The sequence below is a fragment of the Diuraphis noxia genome, unplaced genomic scaffold, assembly GCF_037042655.1.
Source record: "Diuraphis noxia isolate RWA-SAM2 unplaced genomic scaffold, SU_Dnox_SAM2 contig0002, whole genome shotgun sequence".
Classification (NCBI taxonomy): Eukaryota; Metazoa; Arthropoda; class Insecta; order Hemiptera; family Aphididae; genus Diuraphis; species Diuraphis noxia.
In genome coordinates, this window is record NW_028301712.1 from 4,838,583 (window position 1) to 4,857,299 (window position 18,717).

General features: G+C 24.1%; 2 protein-coding genes across 5 annotated transcripts in view; one reads left to right on the forward strand and one right to left on the reverse strand.

The window, feature by feature from the left end:
* Nucleotides 1-116: 116 nt before the first annotated feature.
* Nucleotides 117-8,016, reverse strand: LOC107165177 (SH3 domain-binding protein 5 homolog). The gene is made up of 9 exons (XM_015513298.2): nt 7,880-8,016; nt 4,186-4,294; nt 4,063-4,125; nt 3,433-3,610; nt 1,590-1,708; nt 1,341-1,424; nt 1,056-1,277; nt 729-965; nt 117-652 (listed from the first exon to the last, which is right to left on the reverse strand). The coding sequence occupies exons 2-9, from the start codon at nt 4,267-4,269 to the stop codon at nt 455-457; spliced, it is 1,185 nt and encodes a 394-aa protein (XP_015368784.1). The 5' UTR covers nt 4,270-4,294; nt 7,880-8,016; the 3' UTR covers nt 117-454.
* The window catches only part of LOC107165176 (sodium/hydrogen exchanger 9B2-like), a 32,717-nt gene continuing 16,558 nt past the window's right edge, over nt 2,559-18,717 (forward strand). The window contains exons 1-2 of one of the 4 annotated variants that reach the window (XM_015513291.2): nt 2,559-2,687; nt 5,177-5,227. In XM_015513291.2, the coding sequence (XP_015368777.1) occupies nt 5,209-5,227 (19 nt within the window). In that variant the 5' untranslated portion in view covers nt 2,559-2,687; nt 5,177-5,208. Of the gene's footprint in view, nt 2,688-4,703; nt 4,791-5,176; nt 5,228-11,210; nt 11,356-17,775; nt 17,936-18,717 lie in introns of those variants that run through there. The other 3 variants (XM_015513292.2, XM_015513294.2, XM_015513293.2) reach the window with 3 other exon arrangements.

The following is an 18,717-nucleotide window of genomic DNA, read 5'->3' on the forward strand; positions in this document are numbered from 1 at the left end:
CAAAATTTTAAATAAATTACTGCTATCAAAAATCAAGTTGTTGTTTTTAGTTCCTAGCTAATTATTAATGACATTAATTAGTTAGCAACATAATAAATATTTACAATAGACTAAAATACTTAAAACATTATTGTTTTACTATAAACAAATATACATCCACATTGATTCATACAGCCAATTAACATAAAGTTACCTACAATCTTAATTTAGTTACAATAGGATTAAATGATATTGTGCTCGTTACTAGCTACCTTGTTTTACAATTTCCAAATAGGAAAAAAATAAGTGAGAAATTAATATTAATCGATAAATGAACTTTAACAACAAGAACAAGAAAATATAACAAAGATTGAGACAAGAATAACATGCACAATTTAATCTCCCATCCCAGGTAAACATTTTCTCTCTTGGCCCATAGAAAGCCTAACAAATTTTGATTTACACTAATCATGTACTAAACGGGTGATTGCTGTTGGGATTTTTCACACTCCTGTTTCAACATCATTCGATCCAATTTGTCAACAGTAGCATTTAACTCACTTTCCCAACCTTTGCGATCTTCCACGCCTTCAACCTCTTCAGTTCTTTTACATTCCATCATTAATGGTTTAGTAGCGAGATCACGTACTTTTTGACGAAGCTGTTCCAGTTCCTGAAATGAATCAAAACAAAATAAAATTATTAACTTTAAACCTAGATATGGTTTATAGAAAATATTATTTATATACCATTGTCACTTGGCTATCGTCATCAAAATCTAAGTCATCTGCATCGCTCAAAATAGAACTAGTATCCATGGATAGACTACCCAGGCTTCTTGAATCACATTTATCCAAATTCCAATCTAAATTTATATCTTCCATGCCATTGACATCCTTTTTGTTATCTAGCTCTTGCCAGCTGTTCACCATAGAAGAAACTTCAGCACCAACACCGGGTTCTCGCGGACCTTGCAACGAACATTCCTGTTGAAGAAATATATTAATATTGGTTCATTTTTTTTTTTTTTTTTTTTATACATTATTTAGATAAATGTTGGAAAAAAATTTAAATACCATAAGTTTGTTGTTTTGTCGTTGAACATGAATTTCTTCAGAGATCTGTTCAAGTCTGTGTAAACATGCAGAATATTCTTGTTTAGCTCGTTGCACAGCATATCGAATTTGAATAATAGTATCTTTTTGTGCTGCTAATTGACCTTCACATAAATATTTTTCTTCAAAATATGGACGTGACTTAATAATGCTACGCTTAAATTTTTGCTCCAACATTTGAACCTAAAATAAAACATAATTTAAATATTTAATTTAAGTAAATAAGAATCAATATTTCAAATATACCTTTTGTTCAGCAGCTTGGTAGAGAGCAGCTTTTCTTTGATGCTCGCGTCCACTTTCAGTCTTTTGATTTTCTGCCTCTGTTACCTATAAATTAATAATGTTAAAGATAATTTATATAAAAGGTCATTAAAATTACAATTTGCAAAAGTAACAGTAAAAGGTAAAAGAAATAATAATAATACACAATACTCTATGAATAATGTATAGGTTAAGTATTAATGAATACTAGTTCTCATTACATTAAAATACCTTTAAAATAGCATTATTTAACATTTCTTGCCACGCACTATCAAATTTCCATTCATGTTGTTTACTAAGAAACCGTGCCTCAGCTAATGCCACAGTTTCTTTAGCAGCTTGATGAATTTCTAAAATGTATGAAATACAATTTTATATACAACACAATTAAGACTATAAATATTATGTATTTTAAAATTTATTATACATTTTATTTGTATAGTAAAAAGAAAAAATATCTTTAACTCATAATTATGCACATAATTTAATAAAACTGTAATTTATTTTATAGTATTGAGAAATTTAATAGCTTTATAATAGTTTGCTTTAATAAAATAACAAATGAGAAGAAATCTCAAAAACCAAAAAGATGAAATATTTTTAAAATAACTAGAAATTATTTATATTTTAAACTTGAAACAAAAAATTAAATACAGAATAAATCAGTTTTAAAATTATATTTCAAGTAACTGATTTTATTAAATTCTAGCCCATAATTCATAATTAGTAGTGTCTAATTGATTTCGGAACATTTAATTTCTAACCACTTTGGAATTTATAATTCATTAGAATAACTTCAATTGATTGATTATAGATAATTGAATAAATTTAGTTATACGAGATATGGATTCTTTCATCAATATTATAAAGGAATAGAGTTGACACATTTATTTTTTTGGATATAAAATTATTTACATATATAAAATAACTAACAGAAACATTATTAAATGAGTAAAGTGCAATAAAAGTATCTTCATGAAATATATTTTTTATTTTCAATTTTAACTAGAAAATTGAATATACCAAACATAGAATGTAAATATTTTATATATTTAAGACAATATATTATATATTACATATAATTTTACAAGTCAACTAAAGAAGGTTTAACGATTAGATTACGAATTATTAATAAATTTTTTTTTTCTAATATTTATGATAAGATTAAAATGTACTTGAAAAGTCTCTTGTTTGAAATACTCTATTGATTGATTTTAAAAAATGTACAGTACACAAACCAATATTGTAAGGATCAATATTATTTCTCTAGTGCATATTATTATAATATAACAGATCACACAGTTAAGTACTACAGTATTCAAGCTTTTGGTATGTATACAATAATTATAAGCTTAAAGAAAAAATATGTAGATATACAATAAAATAAATTTGAATATGAATATTTAATATTTAACATAATATTATAACTTTGTATTTATAAATTCAAATAGGTATAGATAAAAATGTTGTATTTTATGTCATGTAGATACTTATTTGTAAATAATAGGTAAGACAAAATAACTAATAGTAACAAAACTTAAACAACTGTATTTTCATTTTACATGCCTACAATTGAATTCCTAAACAACTTATTAAAACAGTTAAATTTAATTATAATATGTATTATTATGTTTATACACATTATGTCAATGTTAATCAGAGCAACAAAAGAAACATCCCTTAAATTTTTATGTCAATATACTTAATAATATTAAAAAATTAAAATAGTGGACTTATTTTCATTAAAAAAAGCAATGCCACTGATTTTGAACAAAATATAACACAATCCTATATAATTATGTTTGGAAAGATAATTTATTATTAATACTCAATTTAAATTTTAAGCCAAATTGATTTATATATATTATTATATATATATATTATTTCACCAATGAACTCTAATATTACTATTTTTTTTTTTTTTGTACATTAGAAAAAATAAATAATCCCTATTAAATACAAAAATGTTTTAATAATTCCATATTAAAAATATATTTCTACATTTATTTTCTATTTAATATATATTGATTTATACTACGGAAAAAAAATTAAATTTTAAAAATGTTGATCTTACCATTAGCTCGTTGGTATTTTACAGCAGCGATTTGACATTGTTGCTGAGCGTGTTTAGACATATTAAGTGCATCATAAAATGGTCGAGCTTTATCAATACACGAACCTAGTTTGCGAGCTCGTACCTTCAATCTCCTAGAAGCTTCAGCCATCAACATTCTAAATGTTGTATTTGCCTCCTAACATAATAAAACATAATATAAGTTAAAACATAAAATAATTTATGTTTTGTTTTTCCATAATTAAATTAAATTATTAAATATTGTATAAAATGTATTATTTAGCACTAAATAAATCAAATTAAATAAAGGAGATTAATAATATAAAATAACAAGCATAACATAAACTAACTGTAATATAATCGATTAATAGAAATATAATAGGTTGTTAGGCTTAATAAAAATAGAGTGGTATTATAAATTTCAAATATTTATTATTATTTGTTTACATTATTCTAATAATTGTAATTTACATTTTAAAAATAAATGAACATATCAACATAATATTGTATTATACATCAAAGATCAAACCTAATTTAATAATGCAATTGATGCATGTATCGAAACATCAAAATAAGATATAATAATATGTCAACTGTTAGATAATTTAGTTTAAATGAACATATACTTACATCTAATTCAATTTCTAGTTTATTTATATTATCTGTTGATGAATTCAATTTTTCAAGTTCCAGCTTAAAACAAATAAATAAATATATTTTATCCATATAACTCACTATGAAATCAATCATTACTTGAATTCTAGGGTCTAAACTATCCTCTTCGTTGTACAGGGATGTGTCAGTCTCCTGATTACACTGCCCACTAGACGAGTCCATTGTTAAAACAACAAATGCCTTTGACCTGTTTAAACCATTGTAATTCCAAAATAATAATAATAAATTTAAATTTAAATTTAAAAGGATAATAAAATGAAATAAAAATTAAAAAAAAATGTCAAACAGAGAAAACTAAATTGACCGAGCCAATTTATTGTATTAAAGTATCATTTATTGTTATTTTTTTATCGTGATAAAGGAATGCGTGATAACAAGACGATAATGAAATACAAACATCAAACGTAACCGCCGTTGCGGTTTAAACCGTGTTTCCCGTGACCTCGACCCGCAGCTATAAAGTGTAAAGTACAAAGACAAACCGTTAGTCCGTTAAAAATTTATCATTTGGTAGTCTTTATTTCTACTTTACCACTTTTTAGTCTACTATAGTACTATAATCTCTTCAGTTTCATACTTTCATTTCAGTCTTCACTTTTAATTTGAATAATCCAATGGTTAATTTTTAGTATCGTACACCCGTGTACCTATCGTTAATTTCATAGTAATAACTAATAATGTAGGTATGTATTTAAAATTGCTAATTTGCTAATTGCAATTACTAATTAGTAATTACCCATCCTATCACGAATTCGCCACGATGATGGTCGATGGCATCAAATAGTGTTATTTTTTTCACATTATAATATTATTATCGTTTGTAACTAACGATATTTATAAGTACCTAGTACCTTACCTATCTTTATCATGTTATACGACTTATTATAATTATGATATTATCATCGAGTAGGTATAAAAACGAGACAATTAATGTTGTATAAAAATAACATTGTATCTATTACTCATTAAAAATTATTAATTACAGTTTCAGTTGTCTTCTACCGACCGACCATATAGTGTAATAATTAACCAACTTTGTTTAACCCTGTTGCTTATTCTTTGTTTGCAGAAAATAATACAGTATCAGAGTAATTCGAAACAATGGATAAACCTTTTCTAGGTATGTTACATTCTGATAAATTGCAATATTTATGTTTGTTTGCTTATTGTTTGCGTATAAATGTACGTAGGTAACTTTACATAACAATTTATTATTATCGTTGTCTTTGTATATGTCTAACCATTAATTCTCTCACAAGTCGCAGCACATTTTTCGCAGACTACGAATTAATTTACCAATGGTTATGAAATCCTAACAATAGGTACCTATCATAGATTAATAAATATCAGCTGGTAGTACCTATAACATATTATATTTAAATAATAACAATCGTGTAATAGAACGGCATTAAAATTTATAGAATTAAAGACAAGCCTGCAACAAAGGTGGTTCCTAGTGTTCCTACCTATCAGACGGTTCATGGCGGACGACGAACGTCTTGCACAATATTATATTAATTACAATTATTAATATAATATACGATATATAGATACCCTACTTTTTATCAATTAAATCTTAGTGAAATGTTAGATTAAAATAGTGGATAAAATTGATTAATGAGTAGGTACTGGATTATTGGTGATTATTGAAAGATATATTTACGACTTCGTATAATTCTTTTAGATGATTGTTGTATAAGTAATATATATGTTATGTATTATACTATCATGTAGTTAATGTAAAAATGTAACACGTATACTTATTACAATATGTTATATGTAGCCATGCAGATATGAGGCGCCTAAAGTAATATACAACCACTGTAGCCTACATTAAATAATAATATAATATTGTGTATTATGTATAATATATTATAGTAATTTAAATCTTTACTGTAAATACTAAGTTGTCACCATTGATATTTGACATAGTAAACTTACTTAACAATTGAAATGGTTACAACTTAGGATTACACACGCATATTTAGGATTTCGGAACTCTAGTGGTTGGTACCATATCTATGTTGTATTTACCTTCTTCGTTATCGATGATGTATAAAATACTACCTAACTAAAAAACTATTTTTAAATTTATATTTCTTTTTCATATAAATGATAAATGATAAATAAAAAAATAGAAACTATTGTTTCTATTATGTATAATAAATTTCGTGTATGCTTCGTCATTGAGTAGGTCACTGTGATTTATTAAATTTGGACTCATTGGAAAACATCGTATACGAAAATATGATTTCGAGATAAAAACAATAAAATACCTGTTACCTGCAGTGTCTAATCCACTGAATCTGATAAGTTTTTATTTTTTAGGGTTGTTTATATCATAATTATAGGATGTTTGAAAAAGTCTGTTTTTGATTAAATCAATAATAAAATTTTTGAAATTTGAGAATGTGATGGTTTTAATTAGAACTCCACTACCTAGTACCTGCCTATGTAATTATATTACTTATGTAGTATTGTTTCCAAACAATTTATAATACATAAAATATATTACGAGTATATTACCTGCGTAAAAAATTGATATAGATTTTTACTTGTAAATATTTATTGACATAAAATAATACGTAGATGAGTAACGCATGTGAAAAAAATGTTGTAAAACTTCCGTATGGGAAAATCCTGGATTGGGAAAAACCTCATAAGTGACAAATCGTAAAAAATTGTATACACGGCCAAGAGTCATAAATACATCAAACCGTATTCCATAAATTATGTGCTAATACTACCTATACACGAACACCTAATCCTGAACGTGTACGTGCCATTTTAATATTGTTATGTAAAGAACTTTACGAAATTGAAAATACCAAAAAATATAAGTTGTTATGCTTACATTAATTATTTACCCAAACGTGCTGTAATGTTGTTATCTTATCCGTATTTTGTTATTTGACTAAGCGATTAACTCTCAAAAAATGGTATAAAGATAAGATCTTGTATTTTTATTCTTCCGTAATATTGTATAGGCACCTACCTCACAAAGTCACAACTCAGTAGTAACTATAACTATGAAGCGATGCATACTATTCAAATATGGCAATTGAATCCTAGGATTATATTGAGTAAAATATAAAATAAATAAAAAATTAAATATCAATATAAAATCGACTATTTACGTATATGGAGATAATCATGAACCACGTGATATAATTCATATTATAATTTTAAAAATAATAATATATTATAAAAACGGAATTATATATTATATTATATTGTATTATGTATAAGCCAAGAATTTTGAATTTTATTTGTCCCGTCTGTATAATAATTATTATTAACGATATAATGTTACGAAATACACAAGTTTACGATCTGCAACTGAATAAATGATACATGATATAATTATATTACTATCGTTACACAAATTTTTAAAACGAACATAAAATAGTATAGTGTTTTATTTTTAAACATTTTCAACCATATTTCTGTAGAATTTTTTGTTACAAATAGTCCCGAGTCTTAAATAAAGTATGGGAGGAAGGGTGTTTTTTTTTCTGACGAGATTTACTTAGAATTACATTTTAATACATTGTTCTAATCTTGTATAGGTGTAATTGGGATATCAAAATTTTTACTGAATGTTTATATTAACATTGTATAAACATCACACATTTTGAGCTATTTATAGGTGTATAAAATATTCTATTTTTATTAGATTTTTTAAAATTAATGTATATAAACATTTTTTGTTTAAAAAAACTTAGCAATTTAATCGTATAGCAATACACACAATATTGCAAAAAAAACTTACTGGTCTACCTTCTTTGTCTCGCTTGCATGATATATGTAGTAAATGTTTCGATAAATTCATTTCAATAGTCGATTGTTTGTAAACGTATTGAAATGAATGTTTGCAATAAAAACAAAACATTATTTTGATTATTTAATTATCGATCTATGAACTATTTTTTTAAATACTTGTTAAGCCGTATATAATAAGTAATATATGTCATTAATATGAGTAGAACTATAAAATACATTCACAGTTAAATGAATAGGAAATAATATAAACTAAATACCTCTCCATTTTTATCGCACTAATTGCAATGTTCTTATCTACATTATTTTTTATTTTTTTAAATTGGTATTCAGAAGGGATTGAAGTAAAATTTTGACAGTGACGCATGCAGTTATACATTATCATTACGCATAATTTACAAAACACCTATATATATGTTTATATTTATGTTATATTGCGTCATTTTACTTTAACTTGGACTGCTGCAGTGACCCCTGGGGATCCTCCTAAGCTTAAGATGTTTTTGAGTATTTATATCGGGTGATACATTTTTATCGGTATTAAATGTTAATTTACATTGTAAATGTAATAAAAATAACATTATTATACATTTATAAAAAAATCAAAAATGTATATTATATGCGGATCCAAAACACTTATCAAGCCTTCACTTCAATAAATTATTATTTGTGATATTGGCTTTAGATAATATTTAAATTTGTATCTTACGCAGATTCATTTTTATAGTGCTAATTAATATAAAAATAGCCAAATAAGAATATTATACTAACTAAAAATGGATTACATAATTTGTTTTAATTCAAAATAATTAATGCTGGTACTTGTACCATTATCTCGATATTACCTATTAGTTATTAGTTACACAAAAACCACTTCAAATTATGTCCGACAAAGCTTATTTGTTGTAAAATAAATTGTGTAGTAAACTTATATACTTCATAGTTATTAAAAAGTATGTTAAATATTAGGCTTATCGATTTTAGGGGACAAATATAAGCTCTCATTAAGTTAGCTGCTTACTAGTTTGCACTTAGCAGCAAATCCATATTCTATAACGACTATAAGATATAATATAAATATGAAAAAACGGAAAAGTGGATATCGCTCTGCTGTACAGTAGGTTATAAGTGGGTTACTGTAATGGATGGAGTTAAATTTGAATCCAATTATATTATATCATTGTATACGAAAAACGATTCTGAGCGGAGACGGTTTATCTGTCTAGAATATATTATAGATTATTAAAAATTTTCAAATCTTAGATTTAAAAAGAAAAATTTTTATAAATTTTTAGCTTAAAATAATTTGCAAATTTTTGTGATTTTTACGTATGTTGTCAAAATTAAAATTTGAATGCTTGTAAATAAATTGTATCTATTGTTATATATAGCTATATTTCTTTTATTTTTCAACTGCTATTGTAAAAATATGTTAGGAGCCTTGTATTAAATTTTCAAATCTTAGATTTAAAAAGAAAAACTTTTATGAATTTCTATCTAAGATAATTTGAACATTGCTGTAATTTTTACGTATTTAGTCAAAATTTGAACTTTAAATGCTTATAAAAAAAAAATCATTCATATGTATTTTTTTATATTTTTCAACTACTATTGTTACAATTTGTTAGAAGCCTTGTATTAAATTTTCAAGCTTTTCTACCCAACAAATAAATTAATAATGATCGAAAACTGCATATACCTATGAATAGTTCAACTTAAGGTGAAATTTTTTGAAAATTGCATGGTGTAAAGAATATACTTACATAAACATTCGGTGAAAATTTCATGTACTTATCTATGGACATTTGTTTTGAAGTGACATCAAAAACCAAAATCGATTTTGTCGAAAACTGATTGTGCGTAAAATTTCCCGTTTTTCCCTTAATTTTTAGTTTGTTTATCCCGATTATTAGGAAAATATTAAGAATTTTTTACTTTTGTCCCCTCAAAGTACCAACTAGATTCACTTTCTGATCAACGAGGTGCTGAAGTTAAACTTCGAAACACTTTTACTTCCCCAAAACGTGATGAGACACAAAAAATACTCATCGATCCGCTCAGAATCTAAAAGTATTTATAATATAAGACATCTGAGTATACATATTACAGTCTATACCTATATGTATTTTTGTTATTGGTTAAGCATCAATTATATAGGTTATTAGCTTTAACAAAAGTATTACATTTTTACATTATTATAATATGTTATTATACAATTCAATTTCTATTAGAAAATTTTTTCTTCACTAATATATTTAAAAAATAATATGTTCTTATTCAAATGTTATTGTTATGTTCGATTGATTATTCATTTTAAATTATTTTTAGATTTATATTGGTACTAATGGTACTGATGGGTTTTTATAGGTCATGGTAAATGGATTTTTTAAGTATATAATATCCTTACACAAAAAACAATACAAACTCGTTATAAGTAATATTATATACTTTTACTAGCTTTACTAGCTAATTTTACAACCACTGAGCCACACGATAGATCATATAAATTATTTTTTAATAGAACGTTTCATAGCTGTTTGATAATTTATAAAATTTGGTCATACAATAATGGTATTTGTAATAAACTCTCAAACCAATATTCTTAATTAATATTAATTAAAGATAACTTATGCATTATTTTGACGAACGTAAATTCAACCATTGATAATATCTGGCTGACTCCAGTTGTTAAGGCACATTACGAAGATATAGGTAATTCGGAAATATAAAACTATTCTACTTCAATTTTGTGTTTTTGAACATGTTTAAATAAGTAAAATGTAAAATGTTGGAACTTATAAAAGTCTAATCATACATAAATTTAGGTATGTTTACATTTATTTTTTTTTAATAAGAAAATTAAACAGAATTTTTCAATGCAATATTTAAATATATTTACCAATATAATATACATATAAGAAATTTAATTATTACCTACATAGTTTTAATGACGTAATCAATTATACGTTACATGTTGTCTAAATAACAAGGTAGGTATTCTAAATGATTTTAAAGTTAGGTAATTCAAGACTCATGTATTAATTATATATTGACAATATAGAACAAAAATGGTTATGTCTTACTTTTCAGAAAAGAATTTAGTCTAAATATATAATATTTTAATATTTAACAAAGCTCTGGTGTTTCATTTTTAATTTTTTTTTTTTACTGGCACATAGCTTAATGAGAATGTTAGGAATTCAACATTAGGCTTATCAAAATTTCCAATTTATCATACTGATAAAAAAATGCATACAAGTTTATATATAATAGAGGGGATTGTACCATTATAGTTTTTAAATATAATTGTAATTCTTCATTTATAAATATTTTAGCTATTTCGCTGGAATAAATGTATTATTCAATGTTTAAAAATAAATAATTATTTAGAGTAGGAATCATTATATTTGTACAACCCAGCCAAGAAATTAAATATATTTTATTTTGCTCAATCGACGAGAACTAATCGTAAGTACCTATTCAATCGTTAGATTTCTTAGATTCATTTTAATTTATTCAATAATGATAACTATCACGGAATGATAAAGATTTTGAAAATGTTTTGGAAAGCTGTAATTGTGGCTCACCTATTTCATACAAAATTTTGTTTATTTATGATTAATGAATAATAATGATAACATAGTTATAAAATATGATTTATTACAAATAATTATGTGATTATTGTTTGATTGAACAATTTCAAGGTATTTATGGATATAGTGGAGTTTTTTATAACTAAGGTAGATTTTCTAAAGCTTAAGATACTCAATAGCTTTTTAACAAGTTTTTATTTATTGAATATATGAATACAACATATTATAATATTAATTTCATATAGAAATAAACCACCATTTAAAATTCATAAACGTTAAATTTATCGAGCAGTTCGTTAGCTTATATATTTAAACGTTTAGAAAAATATTCTCATTCGTAATATTAAATTAAAAATCTACAATGTTATAAAAAAAAATAATAATAAAAAAGTTTAAAAAAATTGTAAAAAATTATTTTTTGCCAACAATTTTATTTTTTATTAGGTAAATACAAAATAATTTTCAAAAACGTTAATTAGCTTAATCGATAAGACAATTTAAGTAAACCTAAGTGTTATATACACTTAATATAAAATTATAAAAATTTAAATAGAAAAAAAAATATACATAGGTAATGAAATTTATTTTAAATTTTCTTGTATTCCTTTTTTTTCAATTTACAATATTTATCAATTATAACAAAAATTGATATATTGTTATAATTACACTATACATTATAATATAATTTAAAATTATTTGGATGATCAATTATCCGTAATGTCATTATCTATTACCTATCTATTCCATATCTATAATTATCTATATCTATGATTAAATTCAATATTTAATATTACTGTTTTAAATGTAAGATCCACTAAAATCAGGAAATGTATGATGGTATATTATATACTTACTTAATTGTTTAATACTTGGAGTTAAGTGTATTTAATATACATAAAACTACATAGATGAAGAAATAAATGTATAAAACGAATTGTAGGTACCAATTAATTTTTGATTAATAAGCTAATATATAAAAATGTGTATGTATGAGTAGTATTATAAATTTATAAAACCAAGTAATACCTACATTAAAAGCATAACATTATTTTTCGTAAATATTTATTATGAATTTGATAATGAAGTTTATTTGTCATGAATATATAATATATTTGCCGTATTTCCTTTCAAAAAAAAAAAACATGATAATAATGTATAAGCTATAAGTACTTACAATTAAACAAACTATCGTGGTTTGCAACAGAAACTTAATAGTTTAAAAATTTAAATCATATACAATTTGTTTATAATGTTAATATATTGTCTATTGACAAGTATAATCTTAAATAAATTGTATGATAATATTGTATTTAACCTTCAAAGTTCTTAATTGTTTATAACTGAAAGTTGCAATAACTACATATATATTTAATTATTTTAGTTAGATACATCTGTATTTTTTCCCCTATTAGATATTTTAAACAGTTATTATTAATAAACCATATCAATCATAATTTTGTATATTTAAAATATTAGTTAATAAAGAGTAAAGTTGAAAAAATGTAATATAGAAATAGAAATTATAAGGAAATTAATTATGTTTTCATTTGTTTTTTAATCATCTACATTATATGGGGTTATCAGTAACCGTAATTATTGGAATGCAAGACTACGCCTAAATTTAATTATTCCAATTTAGTTTTTTTAATGTTTGTTTTATTTATTCTATATGGTATATTGTATTAATTACATATTTGAGTTATATATTCTGCTATACATTTACACGTTAAACTATGATGTAATTTTAACTTTATTAAAATTAATTTAAATAGGTGCATTTATCGATCAATGGAGGTATTTATATGTTCAATATTTCAGTGGGCTACAAAATTATAAGTTTACTTGAGAGAATAAAATCTATTTGAATTATTGATCATAATATTGTCATCTAATCGTCGTGCACAAATAAAATTTATAATAGGTAATAAATTATATTTTAAGAACCATTTGAAAACGCATCTATTTAATAATTCATTATGTTTGATATCTTTTTATGTGAACATGTCAAATTAAAATATGTATACAAATTGCAAAATAAACTATTACTTCATAGCATTTATTTTTATAGTTACGAGTATTTCATATAAATTATATACATGGATTCTGTTGACCAACTACAAATATAATAATATATAACTTGAAAACAAAAGTATTAAGACTTATTTCGATGTAAAACGATTTTATTTAAATGCCGACTTTCGTGTTCTAATGTAAAGATAATTTTCTATCTGCAAATGTTAAATCGTGTCCAATTTCTTCTGACGGTGATGGTGGCCTGAATACTTTACATACAAATTGCTAGTTGTATCTTTTTACTTATATAGATTATAATTGTATTTCATTACGTCTATGGCTTAAAGGAATTTTAATATTTAATTTGAGAATACATTAATACAGTGGTGATTTATGTAGTATATTTATAACAAAATATATACTATGACGACTAATATATATATATATATATCTTGATAATAAATTCATTTTGACGATTTTATATGCATCAAAATAATTTCTATTGAATTGGTTATTAGGTAAAATCAAGATTTTTAGAATTTCCCTTATTAATAATTAGAATCTAAATGTTTTTGAAAACTAAAATATCAAGCTCGTTTATATTGTTTATATTTTTTTAAGAAACCCAAAACCGTAAACTTAAAATAATTCCAAGAATTAATATTCAATTCGTTTCTACATTACAATTTAATTCATTTATGGTTAGTCAAGTCTCAAGTCCATTATATATGTATATGTAACTATATAAGTAAGTATAACAAGAAGAAAAAACCGGTATTTTCCTTCTCCAAAAAGCATAACTGGTTATTGACCCCTACAACTAAGAATACGATGTTAAATCATTCGGAATTTGCATGTAATACTTTTGTAACCATGGATGTTGAAAACATAAATATATTATAAATAATATAAATAACACTTTGGCGCAGCAAATAATAAATACTAAACAAATACAAATTACATTTCAATTGACCAGAATAAGTGTTATTTTAGATTCTGAGCGGAGCGATGAATGTATTGATTTTACCATGATGTGTGATTTTGTTTTGTGTCTCATCACGTTTTGGGGCAGTAAAAGTGTTTCGATTTTTAACTTCAGTACTTCGTTGATCAGAAAGTGAATCTAGTTGGTACTTTGAGGGGTCAAAAGTAAAAAATTCTTAATACTTTTCTAAATAATCGAGAAAAACAAACTAAAAATTAAGGAAAAAACGGGAAATTTTACGCACACTCATTTTTCGATAAAATCGATTTTGGTTTTTGATGTAACTTTAAAACAAATGATAGATACATGAAATTTTCACCGAATGTTTATATAAGTATATTCTATCCACCATTAAGTTGAATTATTCATAGGCATTTGAAATTTTCGATCATTATTAGTTTTTTTTAAATTAATATCGATAAAAATTTATTTGTAAGGTAAAAAGCTTGAAAATTTAATACAAGGCTCTTAACATATTGTTTCAATAGCGGTTGAAAAATAAAAGAAATTCATTGTCACAATTTTTTTTTATAAGCATTCAATGTTTGAATTTTGACAAAATACGTAAAAATCACAAAAATTCAGAAATTTTTTAAGCTAGAAATTCATAAAAAAAAATTTTTTTTAATCTAAGATTTAAAAATTTAATACAAGAATCCTTACAAATTTGTCAATCTTTATCATAAAAAAAAAGTCCACCGGAAATTGAAATTAAATTTTTATGAGCATTTGAATTTTAAAAATTTTTACAACATTGGATTTTCACTTTTAGCGATTTCTTTATTTTGGTGTAACTCTAAAACGAATGACCGCAGATACTTGAAATTTTCACTGAATGTTTATATGGGCATTTTCTATATTTGATAAAATTTTCAAAATATTTAGATTTGTTTTGAGCTGTTAACTGGCATTTTAATTTTTCAACTTTTTTAGTTTTTTTTTCTATAAATATCGATAAACATTTATATGTTTGGTAGAAAAGCTTGAGAATTTAATACAAGGCTCCTAACACATTGTAACAATAGCAGTTAAAAAATATTAAAAATAAATAGTCACGATTTGTTTTTTATAAGCATTTAAAGTTCAAATTTTGACTAAATACGTAAAAATTACGGCAATGTTCAAATTATCTTAGATAGAAATTCATAAAAGTTTAACTTTTTAATTCTAAGATTTGAAAATTTAATACAAAGCTCCTAACATATTTTGACAATAGCAGTTGCAAAATAAAAGAAATTCTTAGTCACATTTTTTTTTTACAAGCATTCAAAGTTTGAATTTTAAACAACATACGTAAAAATCACGAAAATTCATAAATTATTTTATGCTAGAAATTCATTAAAAATTTTCCTTTTATATCTTAGAATTTATAATTTTATATAAGGTTTCTAACATATTTTTACAATAGCAGGTGACAAATAAAATGAAATATATTTGCATAATTTTTTTTTACAAGGATTCAAAGTTTGAATTTTAACAACATGTGTAAAAATCACAAAAATTCGCAAATTATTTTAAACTAGAAATTTATAAAAAATTTTCTTTTTAAATCTAAGATTTGAAAATTTTTAATAATCTATAATGTATTCTATTTATTCGCTCAGAATCGTTTTTTCGTATACAATGATATAATATCATTGGATTCAAATTTAATTCCATCCATTACAGTAACCCACTTGTAACCTACTGCAGTACAGCAGAGCGACATCCATGACTTACCCGCCTATTTTAAATTTTAACTACTGTTATAACTTGTTCATTAATGTCGTTGATACATTTTTAACAGAATTGTGTAACCACTTACATAGTAGCATATTAAATTAATAAAATACTCATGTCTCATAAGTAGAACCAGTTGATCAGATGCGTGCATTGATATAATACTATTGTCATTGTACCTAATGTATTATGTATTTATGTGATTATATTATTGAAAAAATAACTTATAAGTAAAGATTAAAATAATAATAATAATAGGTAATAGGTAAGGTAATTTCAAATAAAGTATATTTTTTCGTATAAAACTATTTCATATTTAGACATACTTAATTATTTATAGAAAAAATAATTAAAAGAATATTACTAATATTATGTATGTATTGTACCTATGTAGATTGTCAATAGAACAACACTGAGTAGGTAAACTATTGTTACGTGTTATACCTTATAAGGTTATACCTATGTCCTATACTAATATCAATGATTAAACGTTCATATAATATTTATATATACTGTATGGTAATTTGTGTATTGGTGTTTGCTATTTCTATAACATTCTTCATCTTGAAAAGTATTTATATCTTTGGAAATATATTTTTTTTACATGGTTTGAACTGTTCGGAGTCATTGAAAAAAAAATATGTTTTCACTATTTTTCATTGGTGTTTTTCTTATTTTTTTGATAAGTTGTTTAATTTTTGGATTACTGCATACATTTCAATTTTATATCTACCAGGAAAATATTCTTTTGAAAATTACATAGAGTACTTCGAAAAATGTTAGACCACTACTCCACTAAACGGCTGAACTCATCAGTTCACTCTCAAAATACCTTAATAAATAATTAGAAGAAATTCTCAGGCCTTGTAGAAATGCCAGATTTTGATAACTACTTTTTTTTTAAATCTAAAACAAAAAAAATTCAACAGGCTAAATTAAACTCCAATTTTTATTTTATTTTAAGTTATGATATAAAATGATAAGTAAAAAAAAATGTAAGAATGTCTTATTTTTGAAGACATAATATAAAGTTGAGATTAAAATATTGAAACACAGAGTTAAATTATTAAAATATTACTCTATTAGTTTTTAGAGAAATTATAAAATTTGGTTGATTCTGCAAGACCGGATCATTATTTCCATGAGGTATATTTTTGTGGACAATTTGACATTGTCACTGAGTGTTCTAACACATTCCAAGAAAATTTGTTTACCATTATAAGAATCACCCTGTATAATTGTATTATAGACTATTATAGTGTCTATATTTTTTTTATTAAAAACTGTTTTATATCAAATATTTACTTTTTGTGTAAAAACTAATTTATACTAATGATGTGGTTCTATAATTATAGTGATATTGAAATCATAAAACGGTTGCCATTTGTTCATGCTTTATCATCGGAATGATTATAAATGTGTATAACATTTAGTTATATACTAATGAAGATAGTCTTCAGTTGTGCGTGAAATAAACTATAGTGTAGTTCTTATTTCAGAGTGTCTATATATATATATATATATATATGTGTGTGCGCGCGCGTGTGTGTATATATATATATATATACCAGTTTAAATTTTTAACATTAAAAATGTTATTAAGAGTATTATTCAAAACACTTTTATTAGCATCGTTTTTAAATTCTCCTGAACAGGAGAATTTAATAAAAGCTTAGAAAAATAAAAAATAAAGAAGAAACCAAGCTAATTAAATTCTGGATTACAACTTACTAATAAGGTTAGTGGTTTTGTTCATTGCCTAAAAGTGTTGTGCATACTTACTCATCGTTGCTAGGTGAATATAAGAAACATACCTAACCTAACTATAAATTAGAATTTACTTAACTACCAATAAGTTTTGTAATGTAAACATTAAGACCGTATTTTTAGTTTCTATGCATGTCTTATGCGGTTAAAGCTTAAAATAAAATTTAAATAGTAACGAAAAATAATCTGTTTAGGTACCTTTTCCATCAGATAATGTACCTTTTTATTTCCAATCAAAATAAAAACGTTGGTTCACGCATATATTGTATTCGCCATAGAAATTATCATATAATTAGAGAATAATCGCCTTAATTTAAATAGGGTTACCTAATCCATGATAGTATTATCATTTATTTTATTAATTTTACATACTACACCTAAAAACTTGAGTCAAAATATTAAAGTATACATAAAGATTATTGGCCATTGGAGAATTGGTGAACATTGCACAGGATAATTTATGCGCATGTACCTACTCGTACAAAATTATTTTATTTCGATGTATTTATCTAATTTTATCTATAATGATGGTCCACTATGTGTGTACCTACGCTATAATACGGAGTCTTGTATTGTGTATATTTGGTAAGACCAGGGTATATCCTTGATATTCATATTCATAAAGGTAACTATTGATGATATTTACTGAAAGTTTATTGTGATTAGTGAAACGTATAATTTAACTACCTAATAATTATTTTGTTACAGAGGATATGATTTATAAAATAATACATTGATACCCAGAGTACCTAT